This window comes from Chlorocebus sabaeus, chromosome 21, assembly GCF_047675955.1.
Source record: "Chlorocebus sabaeus isolate Y175 chromosome 21, mChlSab1.0.hap1, whole genome shotgun sequence".
NCBI classification, from domain to species: domain Eukaryota; kingdom Metazoa; phylum Chordata; class Mammalia; order Primates; family Cercopithecidae; genus Chlorocebus; species Chlorocebus sabaeus.
The window spans coordinates 76,665,256-76,687,743 of NC_132924.1; the positions used below are offsets into that span (position 1 = coordinate 76,665,256).

General features: G+C 37.2%; 1 protein-coding gene across 2 annotated transcripts in view; it reads right to left on the reverse strand.

The window, feature by feature from the left end:
- The window catches only part of RELN (reelin), a 516,825-nt gene that overhangs the window by 119,955 nt on the left and 374,382 nt on the right, over nt 1-22,488 (reverse strand). For both annotated transcript variants that reach the window (XM_073009223.1, XM_007982474.3), the window contains exons 25-28: nt 20,471-20,676; nt 18,333-18,504; nt 17,696-17,896; nt 11,436-11,668 (exon numbers count right to left, since the gene is read on the reverse strand). In XM_073009223.1, the coding sequence (XP_072865324.1) occupies nt 11,436-11,668; nt 17,696-17,896; nt 18,333-18,504; nt 20,471-20,676 (812 nt within the window). The remainder of the gene's footprint in view (nt 1-11,435; nt 11,669-17,695; nt 17,897-18,332; nt 18,505-20,470; nt 20,677-22,488) is intronic.

Here is a 22,488-nt window from a genome sequence, read left to right on the forward strand (position 1 = left end):
CCCAATTCTCTATCCTACAGGGAGTATTGCTCCCCAGGGAAAGGACTGTGCAGTGCACCAAAAGGCACAGAACCTCACGCATCAGTATTAGCCTTGAATGTAATGGGCTAAATGCTCAACTAAGAAGGTATAGACTGGCAGATTGGATAAGAAAACACAGATCCAATTATTTGTTGCCTACAACAGACCCACTTAATGGGTAAAGACACCTACAGACTCAACATAAAGGGGTGGAAAAAGATATACCACACAAATGGAAAAAAAAATGAGTAAGAGTAGCTATACTCATGTAAGATAAAATAGACTGTAATTCAACAAAAGTTTAAAAAGACTGAAAAGGGCATTATATAATGGTAAAGGGTTCAATTCAACAAGAAGACACAACCATCCTAAATATATGTACCTAACCATGCAACACCCACATTCATAAAATAAATACCGCTAGGCCTAAGAATAGAGACAGATAGCAACATCATAATATTGGTAGCTTTAACACTGCACTGACAGCACTAGATAGATCACAGAGGCAGAAAATGAACAAAGAACCTCTGGATTTTAAAAATTGAACTCTAGGCCAAATGGACATAACAGACATTTAAAGAACATTATACTCAACAACCACAGAACATGCTGCTTCACTTCTGCACATGGAACATTCTCAAAAACAGTCCATATGCTAGGCCACAAAGCAAGTCTCAATAAATTTTTAAAAATCTAAATTATACTAAGTATCTTCTTAGATCATGGCAGAATAGAATTAGATATCAATACCAAGAGGAAGTCTCAAAAGTATATAAATTACATGGAAACTAAACAACTGGCTCCTGAATGATCTTTGGGTAAGTGATGAAATTAAGGCAGAAATAAAAATTTTTTTGAAACAAATGAAAATAGGGACACAGTATATCAAAACTTCTGAGATACAGCAAAAGCAGTGCTAACAGGAAAGTTTATAGCTTTAAATGTGTATATAAAAAAAGATAGAAAGACTGTAAATTAACAACTTAAAATTGCACCTCAAGTAAGTAGAAAAATGAAGACAAAACAAACCCAAAGCTACCAGAAGAAAAGAAATAACAAAGATCAGAGCAGAACTAAATGAAATTGAAACCAAGAAAAATAATACAAAGGATCAATGAGATGATAAGTTGGTTCTCTGAAAAGATAACAAAGTTGATAGACTGCTAATTACGTAAGATAAAAGTGAGAAGATTCAAATAAGCACTATCAGAAATGATAATAAAGGTGACATTACACCTGATACCAGAGAAATAAAAAAGGTAATTGGAGACTACTATGAACATCTCTATGCACACAAACTAGAAAACCTAGAGAAAACAGATAAATTCCTGGAAACATACAACCTCTCAAGCATTAACTAGGAAGAAATAGAAATTCTGAACATACCAATGATAAGTATGATTTTAAAGGAGTAATAAAAAGTCTTCCAACAAAAAAACAACAACAACAAAACCCCAGTACAAGATGGATTCACAAGTAAGTTTTACTAGATGTACAAAGCAGAGCTGGTACCAATCTTACTAAAACTATTTAAAAAATTGATGGGAGAGGATTCTTTCTAAATCAATCTACAAAACCAGAATCACCCTGATACCAAAATTAGGCAAGGGCACAACCAAAAACCAAAACAGGCTAGTATCCCTGATGAACACAGACACAAAAATCCTCAAGAAGATATTAGCAAACTGAAAATAACAGCACATCGAAAAGATATACATCATGATTGAATGAGTTTATTCCATGGATATAAGGATAGTTCAACATACATAAATCAGTAAATGTCATTCACCACATAAACAGAATTAAAAACATACGATCATTTCAATAAATGCAGAAAGAGCATTAGGTAAAATCCAACATCCATTCATGATGTTGATAAGATATAAACCCTCAACAGTCAAAGCAACACACTTGAAAATAATAAAAGCCATATATGACAAACCCATAGCCAACATTACACTGAATGGGGAAAAGGTAAAATCATTCCTCCCAAGAAGTGGGACAATACAAGGATGCTCACTCTCACCGCTCCTGTTCAACACAGTACTAGAAGTCTTAGCTAAAGCAGTCAAGCGAGAGAAAGAAATAAAAAGCATCCAAATTGAGAAAAAGGAAATCAAATTATTTCTATTCACTGATGACATGATCTTATGCCTAGAAAACCCTAAGGACTCTTCCAAAAAATTCCTAGACTTGAAAAATAACTTCAGTAAATTTTAAGGATGGAAAATCAATGTACAAAAATCCGAGCATTTCTATATACCAGTAACATTGAAGCTGAGTACCAAATCAAGAATTCAATCCCATTGACAATCTCCAAAATAAAATAAGTACCTAGGAATACATTTAACCAAGGAGATGAATCATCTCTACAAGGAAAACCAGAAAACACTGTAGATCGAAGAAACTGTAGATCACAAAAACAAATGGAAAAAATCCCATGCTCATGGATTGGAAGAATCAATATGGTTAAAATGATCACAATGCTCAAAGCAATCTACAGATGCAACATAACTCCTATCAAATTACCAACGTTATTTTTCACAGAATTAGAAAAAACAACCCTAAAATTCATACAGAATCAAAAAAGAGTCTGAAGAGTCAAAGCAATCCTAAACAAAAAGAAGGATGCGAGACATCACCTTACCTGACTTCAAATTATGCTACAAAGCAATAATAAGTAAAACACCATGATACTGGTATAAAGATAGACACATAGACCAATGGAACAGAATAGAGAATCCAGAAATAAAGCCCCAGATTTACAGCTATGTAATCTTTGACAAAACTGACAAGAACTTACACTGGGGAAAGGACACCCTCTGCAATAAATGGTGCTGCGAAAATTGAATAGCCACATGCGGAAGAATGAAACAGGACCCATATCTCTCACCATATACAAAAATCAAATCAAAATGGATTAAAGACTTAAACATAAGGCCCCAAACTACAAAAATTCTAGAAGAAAACCTATGGAAAACTCTCCTGGATATTGGTCTAGAAAGAATTTATGACTAAGACCTCAAAAGCACAGCCAACAAAAACAAAAACAGACACACGAGATTTTGTTAAACTAAAAATAGCTTCTTCACAATAAAATAAATAATCTACAGAGTGAAGAGACAACCTATGGGATGGGAAAAATATCTGCAACTCTTCATTCAACAGGGGACCAATATAATAGGAATAGAGTATAAAAAGAACTCAAACAACAGCAACATAAATAAATAAATAAAATTAAAAGGTGGACAAAGGCCATGAATAGACATTCCTCAAAAGAAGACATACAAATGTGAAAAGTTATATGAAAAAATGTCAACATCGCTAATCACCAGAGAAATGCAAATCAAAACCACAATAAAATATTGTCTTACCCCAGTCACAGTGGTTATTATTCAAAAGACAACAAACAAACAGATGTTGGTGAAGATATGAAGTAAAGGGAACTCTTATACACTGTTGGTGGGAATGTAAACTAGTACAGCCACTGTGGAAAACAGTGCGGAGATTTCTCAAAAAACTAAAAATAAAATTACTATATGATCCAGTAATCCTACTACTGGGTGTCTACCCAAAGAAAAAGAAATCAATATATCAAAGGGACACCTACACTTTCATGTTTATTGCAGAACTGTTCACAATAGCTAAGATATGGAATCAACCTAAATGTTAATCAACAGATGAATGGATATACACAATGAAATACTATTTGGCCATAAAGAAGAATGAAAATATGTCATTTATAGCAACATGGATGGAACCGGAGGCCATTATTTCACGTGAAATAAGCCAGGGTCAAAAAGACAAATATTGCATATTCTCAGTTATATGTGGGAGCTAAATATTAGATCACATGTTTTTCATACATGGAGGTACAGAGTGGAAAGACAGATAACAGAGACTAGGAAGGGTACCAAGGGAGGGAGGGAGGAGGATGAAAAGAAATGGTTTAAAGGGTACAAACATACAGTAAGATAGAAGGAATAAATTCAATGCTTGATAGCAGAGAAAGGTGACTATACTTAACAAAAGTATACTGTACTCAAGTGATGGACACCATAAATATCCTGACATAATCAGTATACATTATGTACATGTAACAATATTTCACATATACTCTGGCAAATAAAACATACAAAAGTGTAAAAGCTAGTTATTATTGGTGCTATGAAAGCAGAAAATTGCTTAATTGCAATGGCTGAGCAATAACCGGATTTTCAGACAGCATATCCCTACAAACTTTGTAAACCACAACTACTCTCCAAATATAAGTGTAGTGAGTGTTTTGAAGATCATAGAAGTGAAAACAATACAAGAAACCTCCAAAAATACAAGAATTCTCCCCCGCCAAATTATCCAGTCATAGGACTTCTGCCCTTCCCACACTGTGCCAATTTGCTATGCTATCTATTTGATGTGCTCTGTCTTCACATCATTTCCAATATGGGACGTGTAAATTGTGTAAGGACTTTCAGAGAGTTATAATTTGTTTTATGAAGTTTTTTGCAAACTTGACTTCACAAAAGTGCAATGTTGACATTGTGTGTAAACACTGTGGGTGTACCTAAAAATGCTGAAATACTTACTTGATAAAGGGAGAGACATCTTTTTCATACTTCTGCTTTTGTGAAAGATAAAATTTCTTCAGGTCACAGCTTTTTGGTGACTGCATATGCAGTGGTAACCCACTGAGGTTTTTGATCAATCTCATCAAAAGAGTGAAATTGTCTGTATTTCAGATGGCCACATTTATACAGCTGAGTGCAATCACCAACCATAGTGATATACACTTATACATTTTGCTTTTTAACCTATTTCTCTATGTATACATTTTGTCTGCTCATAAATGTTAAACCAATGCAGCGGTCTTTAGTATATCTGAATGTTCATGCTTGCAAAAATAAGTATTGTGTAAAATGGCCTATGAAGTGTTCTGTCATGTATTTATGTTTCTCAAATAAATCCCCTTTTAAAATATAAATGTTTTAAAAATTATTTTAAATATTTTAAAATATTTTAAATAATTTTTAAATTAAATAATTATTTAATTAAATTATTTAAATAATTAAAATGAGGGGGCGGAGCAAGATGGCCAAATAGGAACAGCTCCAGTCTCCAACTCCCAGCGCGAGCGACACAGAAGACCGGCGATTTCTGCATTTTCAACTGAGGTACTGGGTTCATCTCACTGGGGAGTGCCAGACGATCGGTGCTGGTCAGCTGCTGCAGCCCGACCAGCGAGAGCCGAAGCAGGGCGAGGCATTGCCTCACCTGGAAAGCGCAAGGGGGAAGGGAATCCCTTTTCCTAGTCAGGGGAACTGAGACACACAACACCTGGAAAATCGGGTAACTCCCACCCCAATACTGCGCTTTAAGCAGACAGGCACACCAGGAGATCATATCCCACACCTGGCCGGGAGTGTCCCACACCCACGGAGCCTCCCTCATTGCTAGCACAGCAGTCTGTGATCTACTGGCAAGGCAGCAGCGAGGCTGGGGGAGGGGCGCCCGCCATTGCTGAGGCTTAAGTAGGTAAACAAAGCTGCTGGGAAGCTCGAACTGGGTGGAGCTCACAGCAGCTCAAGGAAACCTGCCTGTCTCTGTAGACTCCACCTCTGGGGACAGGGCACAGTAAATAATAACAAACGCAGCAGCTCTGCAGACGCAAACGACTCTGTCTGACAGCTTTGAAGAGAGCAGTGGATCTCCCAACACGGAGGTTGAGATCTGAGAAGGGACAGACTCCCTGCTCAAGTGGGTCCCTGACCCCTGAGTAGCCTAACTGGGAGACATCCCCCACTAGGGGCAGTCTGACACCCCACACCGCACAGGGTGGAGTACACCCCTGAGAGGAAGATTCCAAAGCAAGAATCAGACAGGTACACTCGCTGTTCAGAAATATTCTATCTTCTGCAGCCTCTGCTGCTGATACCCAGGCAAACAGGGTCTGGAGTGGACCTCAAGCAATCTCCTACAGCTACAACCTACAGCTGAGGATCCTGACTGTTAGAAGGAAAGCTATCAAACAGGAAGGACACCTACACCAAAACCCCATCAGTACATCACCATCATCAAAGACCAGAGGCAGATAAAACCACAAAGATGGGGAAAAAGCAGGGCAGAAAAGCTGGAAATTCAAAAAATAAGAGCGCATCTCCCCCGGCAAAGGAGCGCAGCTCATCGCCAGCAACGGATCAAAGCTGGACGGAGAATGACTTCGACGAGATGAGAGAAGAAGGCTTCAGTCCATCAAATTTCTCAGAGCTAAAGGAGGAATTACGTACCCAGCGCAAAGAAACTAAAAATCTTGAAAAAAAAGTGGAAGAATTGATGGCTAGAGTAATTAATGCAGAGAAGCTCACAAACGAAATGAAAGAGACGAAAACCATGGCACGAGAAATACGTGACAAATGCACAAGCTTCAGTAACCGTCTCGATCAACTGGAAGAAAGAATGTCAGCGATGGAGGATCAAATGAATGAAATGAAGCGAGAAGAGAAACCAAAAGAAAAAAGAAGAAAAAGAAATGAACAAAGCCTGCAAGAAGTATGGGATTATGTAAAAAGACCAAATCTACGTCTGATTGGGTTGCCTGAAAGTGAGGGGGAAAATGGAACCAAGTTGGAAAACACTCTTCAGGATATCATCCAGGAGAACTTCCCCAACCTAGTAGGGCAGGCCAACATTCAAATCCAGGAAATACAGAGAACGCCACAAAGATACTCCTCGAGAAGAGCAACTCCAAGACACATAATTGCCAGATTCACCAAAGTTGAAATGAAGGAAAAAATCTTAAGGGCAGCCAGAGAGAAAGGTCGGGTTACCCACAAAGGGAAGCCCATCAGACTAACAGCAGATCTCTCGGCAGAAACTCTTCAAGCCAGAAGAGAGTGGGGGCCAATATTCAACATTCTTAAAGAAAAGAATTTTCAACCCAGAATTTTATATCCAGCCAAACTAAGTTTCATAAGTGAAGGAGAAATAAAATCCTTTACAGATAAGCAAATGCTTAGAGATTTTGTCACCACTAGGCCTGCCTTACAAGAGACCCTGAAGGAAGCACTAAACATGGAAAGGAACAACTGGTACCAGCCATTGCAAAAACATGCCAAAATGTAAAGACCATCAAGGCTAGGAAGAAACTGCATCAACTAACGAGCAAAATAACTAGTTAATATCATAATGGCAGGATCAAGTTCACACATAACAATCTTAACCTTAAATGTAAATGGACTAAATGCTCCAATTAAAAGACACAGACTGGCAAACTGGATAAAGAGTCAAGACCCATCAGTCTGCTGTATTCAGGAGACCCATCTCACATGCAGAGACATACATAGGCTCAAAATAAAGGGATGGAGGAAGATTTACCAAGCAAATGGAGAACACAAAAAAGCGGGGGTTGCAATACTAGTCTCTGATAAAACAGACTTTAAACCATCAAAGATCAAAAGAGACAAAGAAGGCCATTACATAATGGTAAAGGGATCAATTCAACAGGAAGAGCTAACTATCCTAAATATATATGCACCCAATACAGGAGCACCCAGATTCATAAAGCAAGTCCTTAGAGACTTACAAAGAGACTTAGACTCCCATACAATAATAATGGGAGACTTCAACACTCCACTGTCAACATTATACAGATCAACGAGACAGAAAGTTAACAAGGATATCCAGGAATTGAACTCATCTCTGCAGCAAGCAGACCTAATAGACATCTATAGAACTCTCCACCCCAAATCAACAGAATATACATTCTTCTCAGCACCACATCGTACTTACTCCAAAATTGACCACGTAATCGGAAGTAAAGCACTCCTCAGCAAATGTACAAGAACAGAAATTATAACAAACTGTCTCTCAGACCACAGTGCAATCAAATTAGAACTCAGGACTAAGAAACTCAATCAAAACCGCTCAACTACATGGAAACTGAACAACCTGCTCCTGAATGACTACTGGGTACATAACGAAATGAAGGCAGAAATAAAGATGTTCTTTGAAACCAATGAGAACAAAGATACAACATACCAGAATCTCTGGGACACATTTAAAGCAGTGTGTAGAGGGAAATTTATAGAACTAAATGCCCACAAGAGAAAGCAGGAAAGATCTAAAATTGACACTCTAACATCGCAATTAAAAGAACTAGAGAAGCAAGAGCAAACACATTCGAAAGCTAGCAGAAGGCAAGAAATAACTAAGATCAGAGCAGAACTGAAGGAGATAGAGACACAAAAAACCCTCCAAAAAATCAATGAATCCAGGAGTTGGTTTTTTGAAAAGATCAACAAAATTGACAGACCACTAGCAAGACTAATAAAGAAGAAAAGAGAGAAGAATCAAATCGACGCAATTAAAAATGATAAAGGGGATATCACCACCGACCCCACAGAAATACAAACTACCATCAGAGAATACTATAAACACCTCTACGCAAATAAACTGGAAAATCTAGAAGAAATGGATAATTTCCTGGACACTTACACTCTTCCAAGACTAAACCAGGAAGAAGTTGAATCCCTGAATAGACCAATAGTAGGCTCTGAAATTGAGGCAATAATTAATAGCCTACCAACCAAAAAAAGTCCAGGACCAGATGGATTCACAGCTGAATTCTACCAGAGGTACAAGGAGGAGCTGGTACCATTCCTTCTGAAACTATTCCAATCAATAGAAAAAGAGGGAATCCTCCCTAACTCATTTTATGAGGCCAACATCATCCTGATACCAAAGCCTGGCAGAGACACAACAAAAAAAGAGAATTTTAGACCAATATCCCTGATGAACATCGATGCAAAAATCCTCAATAAAATACTGGCAAACCGGATTCAGCAGCACATCAAAAAGCTTATCCACCATGATCAAGTGGGCTTCATCCCTGGGATGCAAGGCTGGTTCAACATTCGCAAATCAATAAACATAATCCAGCATATAAACAGAACCAAAGACAAGAACCACATCATTATCTCAATAGATGCAGAAAAGGCTTTTGACAAAATTCAACAGCCCTTCATGCTAAAAACGCTCAATAAATTCGGTATCGATGGAACGTACCTCAAAATAATAAGAGCTATTTATGACAAACCCACAGCCAATATCATACTGAATGGGCAAAAACTGGAAAAATTCCCTTTGAAAACTGGCACAAGACAGGGATGCCCTCTCTCACCACTCCTATTCAACATAGTGTTGGAAGTTCTGGCTAGGGCAATCAGGCAAGAGAAAGAAATCAAGGGGATTCAGTTAGGAAAAGAAGAAGTCAAACTGTCCCTGTTTGCAGACGACATGATTGTATATTTAGAAAACCCCATTGTCTCAGCCCAAAATCTCCTTAAGCTGATCAGCAACTTCAGCAAAGTCTCAGGATACAAAATTAATGTGCAAAAATCACAAGCATTCTTATACACCAGTGACAGTCAAACAGAGAGCCAAATCAGGAATGAACTTCCATTCACAATTGCTTCAAAGAGAATAAAATACCTAGGAATCCAACTTACAAGGGATGTAAAGGACCTCTTCAAGGAGAACTACAAACCACTGCTCAGTGAAATCAAAGAGGACACAAACAAATGGAAGAACATACCATGCTCATGGATAGGAAGAATCAATATCGTGAAAATGGCCATACTGCCCAAGGTAATTTATAGATTCAATGCCATCCCCATCAAGCTACCAATGAGCTTCTTCACAGAATTGGAAAAAACTGCTTTAAAGTTCATATGGAACCAAAAAAGAGCCCGCATCTCCAAGACAATCCTAAGTCAAAAGAACAAAGCTGGAGGCATCACGCTACCTGACTTCAAACTATACTACAAGGCTACAGTAACCAAAACAGCATGGTACTGGTACCAAAACAGAGATATAGACCAATGGAACAGAACAGAGTCCTCAGAAATAATACCACACATCTACAGCCATCTGATCTTTGACAAACCTGAGAGAAACAAGAAATGGGGAAAGGATTCCCTATTTAATAAATGGTGCTGGGAAAACTGGCTAGCCATAAGTAGAAACCTGAAACTGGATCCTTTCCTTACTCCTTATACGAAAATTAATTCAAGATGGATTAGAGACTTAAATGTTAGACCTAATACCATAAAAATCCTAGAGGAAAACCTAGGTAGTACCATTCAGGACATAGGCATGGGCAAAGACTTCATGTCTAAAACACCAAAAGCAATGGCAGCAAAAGCCAAAATTGACAAATGGGATATCATCAAACTAAAGAGCTTCTGCACAGCAAAAGAAACTACCATCAGAGTGAGCAGGCAACCTACAGAATGGGAGAAAATTTTTGCAATCTACTCATCTGACAAAGGGCTAATATCCAGAACCTACAAAGAACTCAAACAAATTTACAAGAAAAAAACAAACAACCCCATCCAAAAGTGGGCAAAGGATATGAACAGACATTTCTCAAAAGAAGACATTCATACAGCCAACAGACACATGAAAAAATGCTCATCATCACTGGCCATCAGAGAAATGCAAATCAAAACCACAATGAGATACCATCTCACACCAGTTAGAATGGCAATCATTCAAAAGTCAGGAAACAACAGGTGCTGGAGAGGATGTGGAGAAATAGGAACACTTTTACACTGTTGGTGGGAGTGTAAACTAGTTCAACCATTATGGAAAACAGTATGGCGATTCCTCAAGGATCTAGAACTAGATGTACCATATGACCCAGCCATCCCATTACTGGGTATATACCCAAAGGATTATAAATTATGCTGCTATAAGGACACATGCACACGTATGTTTATTGCAGCACTATTCACAATAGCAAAGACTTGGAATCAACCCAAATGTCCATCAGTGACAGATTGGATTAAGAAAATGTGGCACATATACACCATGGAATACTATGCAGCCATAAAAAAGGATGAGTTTGTGTCCTTTGTAGGGACATGGATGCAGCTGGAAACCATCATTCTTAGCAAACTATCACAAGAACAGAAAACCAAACACCGCATGTTCTCACTCGTAGGTGGGAACTGAACAATGAGATCCCTTGGACTCGGGAAGGGGAACATCACACACCGGGGCCTATCATGGGGAGGGGGGAGGGGGGAGGGATTGCATTGGGAGTTATACCTGATGTAAATGACGAGTTGATGGGTGCAGCACACCAACATGGCAGAAGTATACATATGTAGCAAACCTGCACGTTGTGTACATGTACCCTACAACTTGAAGTTTAATAATAATAAATAAATTAAAAAAAATAAATAATTAAAATATTTAAAAATAATTTTTAAAATAATTTAAAATATTTTAAAATTATTTTTTCCAGAATTGTATTTTTAGGATTTTGATCTTTTAGGATTTCAACATTTAGGGTTATAGCATTTGGGATTGTGTCTTTCTTAATGGCCCAAACCCATTAAGAATGATTACTTTACCTGGATGCAAGAGACCTTGGAATAACAATGGTGATTCTTGTCCATTCTTCAAAGTCCCCTGCGTGATACATGGTGGGCTCACTTAGTTCTCTGGAGTTTCCTTCACATCCTTTGCCTGCAGAAGCTGGGTAACAGCCTTCTTTCACCAGAAACCAGGACATACCAGCATCATGAGAGTATTGAAGAAGAACTGGAGCAGTATTGCTGAATTGATTGGCACACCCTATGTTTAGCTGTTAAAAGGAACGACAAGAATTATACAAGACTTTGGTTCTAAGTCATCACTCAACAAATTAGGTGCTACAGCATCCAGGGTGCCTTCCAACGGGTCTGCATTGAATTTACAATGATCGGAATTGTGAGCTCAGTCCCAACCAAGACCCTTCAATAGATTCTGGAATTCTTTGTTTAAGCAAACAATAGGTACTTTTTACTAGAAAGTTGGACTAATTTTGTGGATTTCTTGGGATTATAGGAGAGAAGAGAGAAGCACAGTGTCGGTGGTTCTTGAGTCCCAGACAAAAGATATGCCAAGAAACTGCTTTTTTCTCCCTCCTCAGAGGGTACAAACAGAGGAAACCATAAGATGGAAAAGCAGCTATCTTCTTCAGTACAGGAAGGTTTCAGTGGAACGAGCGTCCTTCTTCTGTTTCCTTGCCAAAGCTCATTAAAGATCAGCGTCAACTGGCCGGGCGCAGTGGCTCATGCTTGTAATCCCAGCACTTTGGGAGGCTGAGGCTGATGGATCATGAGGTCAGGAGTTCAAGACTATCATGGCCAAAATGGTGAAACCCTGTCTCTACTAAAAATACAAAAATTAGCTGGGCGTGGTGGCAAACACCTGTAATCCCAGCTACTCGGGAGCCTGAGGCAGAGAACTGCTTGAACCCGGGAGGCGGAGGTTGCAGTGAGCCAAGATCACACCACTGCACTCCAACCTGGGCGACAGAGCAAGACTCCATCTTAAATAAATAAATAAATAAATAAATAAATAAAATAAAATAAAATAAAAATAAATAAAATAAAATCAGTGTCAACTTAGATGAAAGAGTTAAGTGTTTATCACAGCATCAAATAAGCAACATAATCCAGAAATGAACCTGTTACTGTTTGATGTACCTTTAGGGAGGACTGTCATCATAGGATTAATAACATTTAAAAAACTGTAAAAATACAACCTAAATCCCACTGGCCTATCATAACTGTCCTTACTTTTCTATTTTCTCTACTGATCTTTATAGGGAATCTATATATTGGTCATATAGTTGAAGTTATTACACATCTAGAGCTTTCCTCCACATTCTGTTTTACATAGCATTGCAGAGAATATACCTTTCTTCTTTGATTGATTTGTCATTACTAGATAAATTCCTGAGAGTAGCATTAATGAGTCAAAATGTAGAAACACTTAAAATTTTCTAGTTATATGTGTTCATTTTGTATTGGTTGAGTCCAAATGAATCAGTTTAAGCATTGAGTATTATAGTTTAAGACAGTTTATTTCCAAATAAATGTGTAAATGAATTTTATTACATTTTTCATAATTACAAATGTCAAACTCTTTTTCTCATGTTCATTTAATTACATGCCATCTTATATGAATGGCCTATTCACATCTTACTTCATTGGTTGGCTGGAGCCACAAATTGTGTTGTATAAGACTTTACCAAATATGAATAGTCTGAGTTTTAGAAGGAAAATTGAAATCAGGAATGAAAAGAACATGATATGACAAAAAAATAAAGGAAGATATAAATGTAGAGTCATGGGCTAATAATATTGAGCCATAGCTCAGGAGATCAATCAGTTAATCCTGATGACTATAAGGTAGCTTTATCTAGTTTTTAAAAAGAAGATTTAGTATCTTCTTTATTTCCATACTCAGAGCTAGAAAGCATCTCTCAGAGAATTTATAATTTGGTTAGAAATTTTATTGTGCACAATTTATCCAAGTTTATATAGTAAAACATCAAGAATATAATTAAAGACTTAACCCTTTTAGATGCATGATTAAACTCTTCTAATACAAATTCCTTCTACTGCATTACTCAATAGTAACAAAGGCCTTTGGCTGGTATGTGGTGAAAGCAGCCACATTGGGCACGCCTAGTTAACTTTTTGTCTTAAATTTGCCATGATTGCTGTTGTTTCTAACATAGACAAGTTGTTGGAACTTTAAGTTCTGTGACAAGTTTGTGCTTTAGAAATCAGGTAATAGGGTAGTGTAGACATAGTCTCAGTTATATTAAACATATAATTTATCTTAAACTTTCCATTCAGGATTTAGGCATACCTTCAACAAATATTTACTTGTGTACCTTCTATGGATCAGATACATACGTTTAAGTCTCTCCTACCTTTAAAAATAAAAGAACATAAAAATTCTCCCTGATTTTTGGTCTCCCTCTAACTACACAGCTAAACAAATTGAGAGAAAGGCCATATTCACTGTGTAGACCTCTTGACTCAACATTTTAAAATCCATTGTAATCTGACTTTTGCTGCTGCTGCCCCAGTGAAATTACCAAGGAAACTATCTCACAAAATGCAATGGGAAAATTTAATGCTTCTTTTACTTGATTCTTCTATTGCTTTTAACAGTGTTAACCATTTCTTTTTTATTGACCATCTAGCCTGCCTTTTAAGTGTTGGTGTTTTCTGTGATTCAATCCTGACTTTATCATTTTACTGTATGCATGCTTCTTAATCTCATTCACAATTATAACCTCATGTTTCTTCTGAATGCCTGTAGTCTGAACAACAGATATGACCTCTCTCCTGCTTTCTGGACAAATATACATTACCACTTCCTTTTCATTTCCACTTCAGCAGCCCATCAGCACCCGTAACTCCATTATGTCCAAGCCAGTTCTCTTCAACCGCTCTCCTAAAGCAAACCCTCATTTTTTCTGTAGTTCAGCAGCCAGAACCAGAAATAAGAGAATAATTCTAGACTCCATTCTATTACTCAACAGTCACCCAAATCTATCGATTGTATTGCTTTAACATCTTTATACTCATTTATTTATCTTTATAACGCATGTTATGCCTCAACCTGGCCTTCTCATTTCTGACTTCAATTACAGCTCTAGCAGCCTTACTTTACTCAAAATATATTTAAAAATCTGATCATTTCTCTCTGCCTTCTTCACAGGTCCTATCTCCCATAATCTCTTACTTGGATCACTGGATAGCTGCTAATGTTTCTGCCCTTGACCCTGCACAGTTACCAGAGCAATGATTCTTTACAAGCCTAAATCAGAATGTGTCACCTTTCTGCTAGCTATTTTATTCAGAACAGAAGTCAAAGTTTGACCTTACTTTTTTCATCTGTCCCACCCTTGCTCACTTGCTCTGCTATGGTCACAATGGCATACTTGTGGTTTCCAGAACATTCCTACTTCAAGATGTTGGTCCTTTTTGTTGCCTGTGCCTGGAATGATCTTTTCCACATAATTGCATGACTCACTCCTTACTTTCTATAGGTTGTGGCTTAAGAGTGTCATTTTATTAGCAAAGCCAACCAACCTGACAACCTTTTATAAAATGGTAATCATCCTCCATTACCTATTTCATATTCTCTGTATTTATTTCCATAACCCAGAAATGTGAATAGAATATAGAGACTTTATAAGTATTTGCTGAATGAAGGAATGAATGTACTTGCTGACTCTGGTTTCCTCTTCTATTGGGTCAGCATCCATACTGCGGTTGAATGATTCTTCTAAAACACAGGTCTGATTCTGGCATTCAACGGGCTAAAAATCTTTCATGACTCATTGCTCTTGGGATAATGTTCAAGTGACTTAATGTAGAATATAATGCCCATCAGAGTCAACTTTATCTCTCATCTCTGCTGCACATACTCCACAGTCCTCAAAGTTAGACTTGCCCCTTTTCTCATTTGCACTTCGGTGTATTTTCATGTATTTGCTCATTTTGTTGTCTCTAACTGGAATTCCTGCCCCTCCATTCTTCAGCTGGTTAAGTCTCTGTATTTCCAGAGACTTCCAATTGGAACTCATCCATCAATCCACACTTCCTCCCTTCCTTTCCTTCCTTTACCCCTATCCATCTTTCCACCCACCCATCCATCCATTCAACCATCCATCCATTTATTCAACTAACAGGCATTTTTTGAGTGCCTGAAACATGTTAGGCACTACGCAGAGTATTCTTATAGCACCTAGAGCCAACTTATACTGCAGCATTCTTGTGACTTTATTGTGACTCTTCACTTTTTGGCCTCATTCTCTAGTTCCCTGAAAGCTAAGGTCATATTTTTCTTTTTCTTTTTTTTTTTGTTAAATTTTACTTTAAGTTCCGGGATACATGTGTGGAACGTGCAGGTTTGTTACACAGGTATTCATGTGGGGTCACATTTTTCATTTCTATAGTCCCAGGACTAGCTAGGGTTTATCACACAGCAAGTAGTCACAAAAAATACACCAGCCCTGTATATTTTTGTACAAATGGCACCCAAAATTCTTATAGGCAGGTTTCAAACATACACTAATTATCAACCCCTGAATGATCTGTACTCTATACATATTAAATAACCACAAATTAATAGCTTTCTGCTTGTGTGATATGAAAATTAAGATTTTTAAAATTAGCTTTTATTTTAGGTTCATGGGTACATGTGCAGGTTTGTTATATAGATAAACTGTGTACCTCAGGAGTTTGCTGTACCAATTACGTCGTGACCCAGGTAAGAAGCATACTACCCAATAGGTAGTTTTTTGATCCTCTCCCTTCTCCTACCTTTCATCCTCAAGTAGGCCCCAGTGTCTGTTGCTCCCCTATGTGCCCATGTGTTCTCATTGTTTAGCTCCCACTTGCAAGTGAGAACGTGGTATCTGTTTTTCTGTTCCTTCATTAGTTTGCCTAGGATAATGGCCTCCAGCTCCACTCATGTTGCTATAAAGGTCATGATTTCATCCTTTTTTATGGCTGTGTAGTGTTCCGTGGTGTATATGTACCACATTTTCTTTATCCAGTCTACCACAGATGAGCATTTAGGTTGAATCCATGTCTTTGCTATTGCCAATAGTGCTTTGATGAACATACATATGCATGTGTCTTTATGGTAGAATGATTTACACTTCTTTGGGTATATACCCAATAATGGGATTGCTGGGTCAAATGGTAGAGAATTAAGATTTTTCTTAAGCAGTTTGTATTCCTGATCTTTGTTTAAGTGCTTGAAATATTTAACACTATTTTTTAAATTTAGATTTTTAAAATTTCTGAATATTACCTTGCAGACTTTAATACCTACACAACCATGATTTGTGATTAATTAAGTAGAAAAGGTGTCAGATGAGAAACAGCATAGTATTCTGGAAATATATTTGCTATTAACGTTATTTTGTTACTACTTTAGGTATTACCAACAAATGAATATAGATCATATATTGTTATTGATATTTTTCCATTATAGTTTAACATCAGAATCTAAACAAGGATAACATTTTACTAATCATATTATTTATGACTAACTTCCGTGTTTACAGACCTGTGAAAATTATATTTGAAGAGCTGCCTATAAACATCTGATCTCTTTAATAATTCCATTTGTAAATTATTTAGCATCTGCATCCTGCCATTATGTAAGCACCATGTAGTTGTGCTAGCTCATTAAAACTGCATTACTTCCAACCCCAGAAGTCACCTATGGGATTTTATTATAAACACAATGAAATTTTGATTAGAGTTCTGAAACAAGACCTTGTCAAAGTAAATACTTGCTATACATGTTGATACGTTATCACAGAGCTGAAACACAAGAAGCCTTTAAGAGAACAATGATGACTGGAGTAAAAATTTACTGAATTTAAGTAAGATAATTTGTTTGAAAATAATACAGCAAAAGTATAAAATATCTTGTAAGTTCAAATACCACTAGTAAGATGAAAAGGACAACTTATCCATCATCGTTTAGAAGCTTGAGATTCATTAAGTCACTATCAGATTGAAGTCCTAAAAGTCAATCTTATTTTTAATTCTGGCAGAGTTCCTTGAATACCTAAAGAAATGGTATACCCACAACTTTTGGGACTCCTTAAAAACTAGTAAGCTGCTTTCCTTATGAGTAGAGCTGAAAAGCTTTGCAATTCTAATACTGTTGAGCTTTTGTACAGGTGAGTCCCTTCGTTAATAGAACATGAAAAATGTGTGTTCTCTGTGAGTTCCACGTATACATCTGGAAGATGTTTTACTCCTTAACTTGTTCTGGGAAGAAGCTTGTGCATAAATACCTTGAATTGTAGCACATATCCAGGCTTCAGGGTCAAATCTCGAGTTACTGCAAATCGATCTCCATCTGATTTTCCAAATATCATTGCTGATGGTGTGGCAGCACAGAAGGTTTCATTTTTAACCATTCCTTCATTAGCCAACATCAACCACACACTCATCTGATTCATAGGATAATCAAAAGCTGGCTTCTCATAAAAGTTCTAATAGAAACAACACAAATAACACAAAAAGGCAATTTGATAGCTTTGAAAACAAGAAAGGAATTTTCATTTCATGACATGCTGCGCCATGTACCACTTGCATTTCCAGGAAAACACAGAAGAACCTCCATGTCTTTTTACAGCTGTTAACTTTTTCTCTTGATGATTCAACAACTGAAAGTGTTTTACCACTGTGTATCTAATCATTTTATAAACACACTAACAATTTTGCTTGATGATTTAACCAGACGTCAGTCTTTTTTACATCTAAATTATCTGTGAAGTGGTAGCATAGAGAGGTAACAAAAAATTAAGTACAAGCCCTTCAACTTTCATACATTCAGTGTCAAGCACTAAATCCTTAAGGAAATGAGTTCGTTATGCCATTCACTTTTATAACGATCTGTCTTCCTGGAGTTCAGACATAGGAGGATACCTGAGGTAAAGTTGGATTGATAACTGGGATGATCTGCTTCTGCTTCTCGGACAGAATGATGATGTCATCGACTGCCCACTGGTCATAGTCCTCTCCCGAGAACACGGGCTGCCACCAGCGGAACCTGGTGCAAGGGGTCTTGGCAGCAGCTGGAAGCTCCAGATAGACAAATCTGAATAAAAGTAGATCATTTATGGTTGGGAAAAGAAAAGCTGTGTTTTTTTTTTTTTTTTTTTTGCAGCTACTAAAACAACAAGGGTAACAACAAGAGAAAGTTTTGTTTGGTTTGATCTCAATATTTTTCAAAAGCTTGTAAGTTTGGACATATCAGACTTGAGGTTTAACCTTGCAGGCAGGTTTAGTCCTGGTCATGTTTATTTCATTTGGAATTGTATCTTTTGGAGAAGAGGGAGAATATTTCAACTGAGTTTGATTCATTGAACTGTATCTTTTGATGGTCATAACTTTTTAAAGAAATACCAAGATAAAATTGTTTAATATTAATACATGAAGATAACATTTAACATTTTTTTCAAAGGCATTCTTTCTCATTGTGGGAAAACATAGAAATGCATTAAAAATGAAACATAACTTGCTCATAATCTACCACATAGGGTTGGCTTCTTTTAACAATTTGATGTATCTCATCACAGCTTGTAATCTTTTATATAGGCAAGGCATTATATGTATAATTTGGTGATCTACATTTTAAAACTTAACATTACATCATAAGCACATTCTCATGTTAGTAAAATTATTTTTTAAGATCATTTTGTGTATGTAATTTTTCATGACAAAGACATGCAGTTCCGCAATTTGAGGATGCCATTACATTTTTATTTACCTATAAAGTACCTGGTCACCTTACTGAACTCTTAATAATTTCAGGTTGACATATTACTTGGAAAAAATAATTTGAGTTATTTAAAATCATTGTTTAAGCCAGTTTGGCACCATTATCAATTTCCTCTCTACTATACTGCATCTAGGAGACTCTCACAAGGCTTCATCTCTCACCCACCATTCCTGTTGTATTCCTTGTTTCATCCAGTTGCCTCTTTTGTGGTTTCTCCGTCTCCCCTAAATCCCTTAGAAGAAATGCTTTCTGTTGGTCTGTTTGCATGTCTACTTATGTTTTATCATGGAAAGTTATGTCACCTTTAAATGACCTAATACTTTAAAATGTCAAACTTACGAACTTTAAATCTACAAAATAGTATGTTTTAAGTAATATGTTTAAGACATATTCAATCTGTAAGAACTGGGTTTATATATTCTTAGATAATTTCTTTCAATAAACAAGGCTCATCTGTAAAATGAAAACAGGGACAAGATCCATATGTTAAAACTTAATAGTAGTCAACATACAAAAATTTATTTTTTTTGTTACAATGAAAATACACAGATTATAAAAAGGAGTATTCTAAAATAATATCATTGAATATACTTTAATAATACTTATACAAAATATAAATACAGAATTTCAAAATACTACATAATTGCAAAAGAACTAAATTTAAATACATATAAATGCCTTGCCTGGTATAGGTATTACTATTAAACATGAGTTATTTCCCCAAACTGTTCAACAGTCATTGCCTAAGACATTTTATTACACATATTCCCCATACATCAAAATTAAGACAGGGATAGGCCAGGGCAAAGTGTTTAGAAAATCTGAGCTCTACGCACTTACTCATACACTGTTTAGGGATAGCCCTGGGTGCAGCCGTGTGAAAAATTTTAACGAAAAAATCCATCTTACTGTTAAATCTAAGAGCTAAGCATACTTTGTGTGTACATTAAAAATAATCAAACAAGCCTGGAAATGGGAAAATGAGCACGGAACATCCCCATATTCCATGGTTTCTTTGAGTAAACAGTGGTTACTTATCTTGCTTATCTTCTAGTCGTAAGTTTTAAAAAATCTTTAAAAATTCAAACATGAATACAAATGCTTTCTGTACAGCCACTTAAGTGAAATAAAATCTTTATATACTGGGCTATCATTCATGTTAAATATTTATGGGTTTGTCTATTTTTACAACAGTTAACATTTTGGAAACACACCAACAATGATTTAACCTTTACCATTCCTGGAAACTACTGGGAGGCTCATCAGGTGGGTAGTTAGTTACCTGGGTTTGCTGAAGTCTGAAAAGTACATCTCTGCTAGCAGGTGCCACTGGATGCCCCCATTGTTGCTGTACTGAAGGAGGACGCCCTCCTCTCTGCTGTCGGGCTTGTTGCATGAAGCACTCTCTCCACCTATCTGGATGTAGAACTGGACAAAGTCCACCCAAGAAGTATCCAGGTCCCAACTCACCAATTGTCTTTTCCCAGCCTTTCAGAAAAGAAGAAAAATCAAATTGAATAATCTGGGAGTTCTTTGGCATTTTGTTGTTTCAGTTTCAAATTCACCTGGACATCTTAGCACTATGTGGAAATGGTCTTGTCCCCACTCATTGTGGAAAGAGGGGAGTCACGCCATTTAGTTGTTTCTGATTCAACTATGGTAACTGTTGCTGGATATCTTTGCTTAATGTCTACATTACTGATTCCCAGGCTGGGTTATGAGAGACCCTTGGGAATTGCTAATTATACCAAACAGTACTAAAAAGTTTTTTTAAATTTTAATGAAAACACTCTGAATCCTTACTTTGCCCATTTCCTCTAGGCAGAACAATGGAGATGAAACACCATCTATTTGAAATCTGCAGGAGATGGGTTTGAGTCTTAGCCCATTATTCATACTGATCACTAGCTGTGTGACCTTTTGGAGCTTTTATTTTCCTCAAAGGTACAATATGGATAATTATACCTTCCTCATATGGTGTTGTGACAATTAGATGAAATAACATGTTGCATGGAACTTGCTGGTACACAGCATGCCTTCCAGACGGAACATCCTCTCCAGAGATATGCCCCTGACCCTCCAGTCCTGTGGGAATTAAAGTAGACCAGGCAAGGCAGAAGCTTCTTGACAAAAAGAAAGGGTACTTGAGGCCGGGTGCGGTGGCTCATGCCTATAATCCCAGAACTTTGGGAGGTAAGGTGGGCGGATCACCTGAGGTCAGGAGTTTGAGACCAGCCTGGCCAACATGGTGAAACCACGTCTTTACCAAAAATATAAAAATTAGCCAGGCATGGTGGCACGTGCCTGTAATCCCAGCTATTCAGGAGGCTGACGCAGGAGAATCGCTTAAACCTGGGAGATGGAGGTTACAGTGAGCTGAGATCAGGCCACTGCACTCCAGCTTGGGTGACAGAGTGAGACTTTGTCTCAAAAAAGAAAATAAAGAGGACTTGAATCTCTCAGGATCCTAGTCTCCCTCCCTTCTCTCTCATAAACAGAGGTTAGGAGAGATCATTTAAATAAATTTTTGCAACCACAAAATGGTCTCTGTGTCTTAAAAGTGCTACAAATTTCCTGAAATCCACTAACTTGCTTCCTTTGCTTAGTAAGTCCCCTGAAGGTCACAGTCCTGTGGTGAGGTGTCAGATAGAAATTAGCAAGATTTGTCATTGTTCCTGTTGTTCAAAATGATTTCAGCTAATGGGGCTGAAGAAAGGTTTGCTTATGAGAGTCTTCCACCTAAACAGACTCTTCCAAAGCTCGTCCATGAATTTCTCCGAGCTGATCTCTGAGCACTCCCAGGAAGTTCAATTAAAAGTCGGGAAGAAAACCTGAGATAATATACATAGTATTAGAGAAAAATGGCTCTCACACTTAGGATTTAAACTCTAATCCACTAAGTTAATTAAGAAAGGGTTTCTGTTATTAGAAGTCACAGGCGAAATACCTGGGGTTAATTAAAAGACTATACTGCTACTGATAGGTCTAAAGCCAATTAAGAGTTTTCAAAATAAACAAGGATGCTAGCAAAATGAGAACTGAAGTTAACTCAGAGACAGAAACTCATTCTTTGGAAATCTCAATTTTAGGTATGTATTTGAGGAAATCTTGTAAGTTATATGCGTTTTTCAGTTGTTATATGTGCCTTTTAATTTTTCCTGTTGTTGATTTGAAATATTGTAAGTGAGAACACCTCAGAGATCCTAGCATTTTCAAGCCTCAGGATCATTACAGGAAGAATGAGTTTTGGAAGAAAAACTATAGAACTTAGCAGGTTAATTCCAATCCCGCAAACTCCTA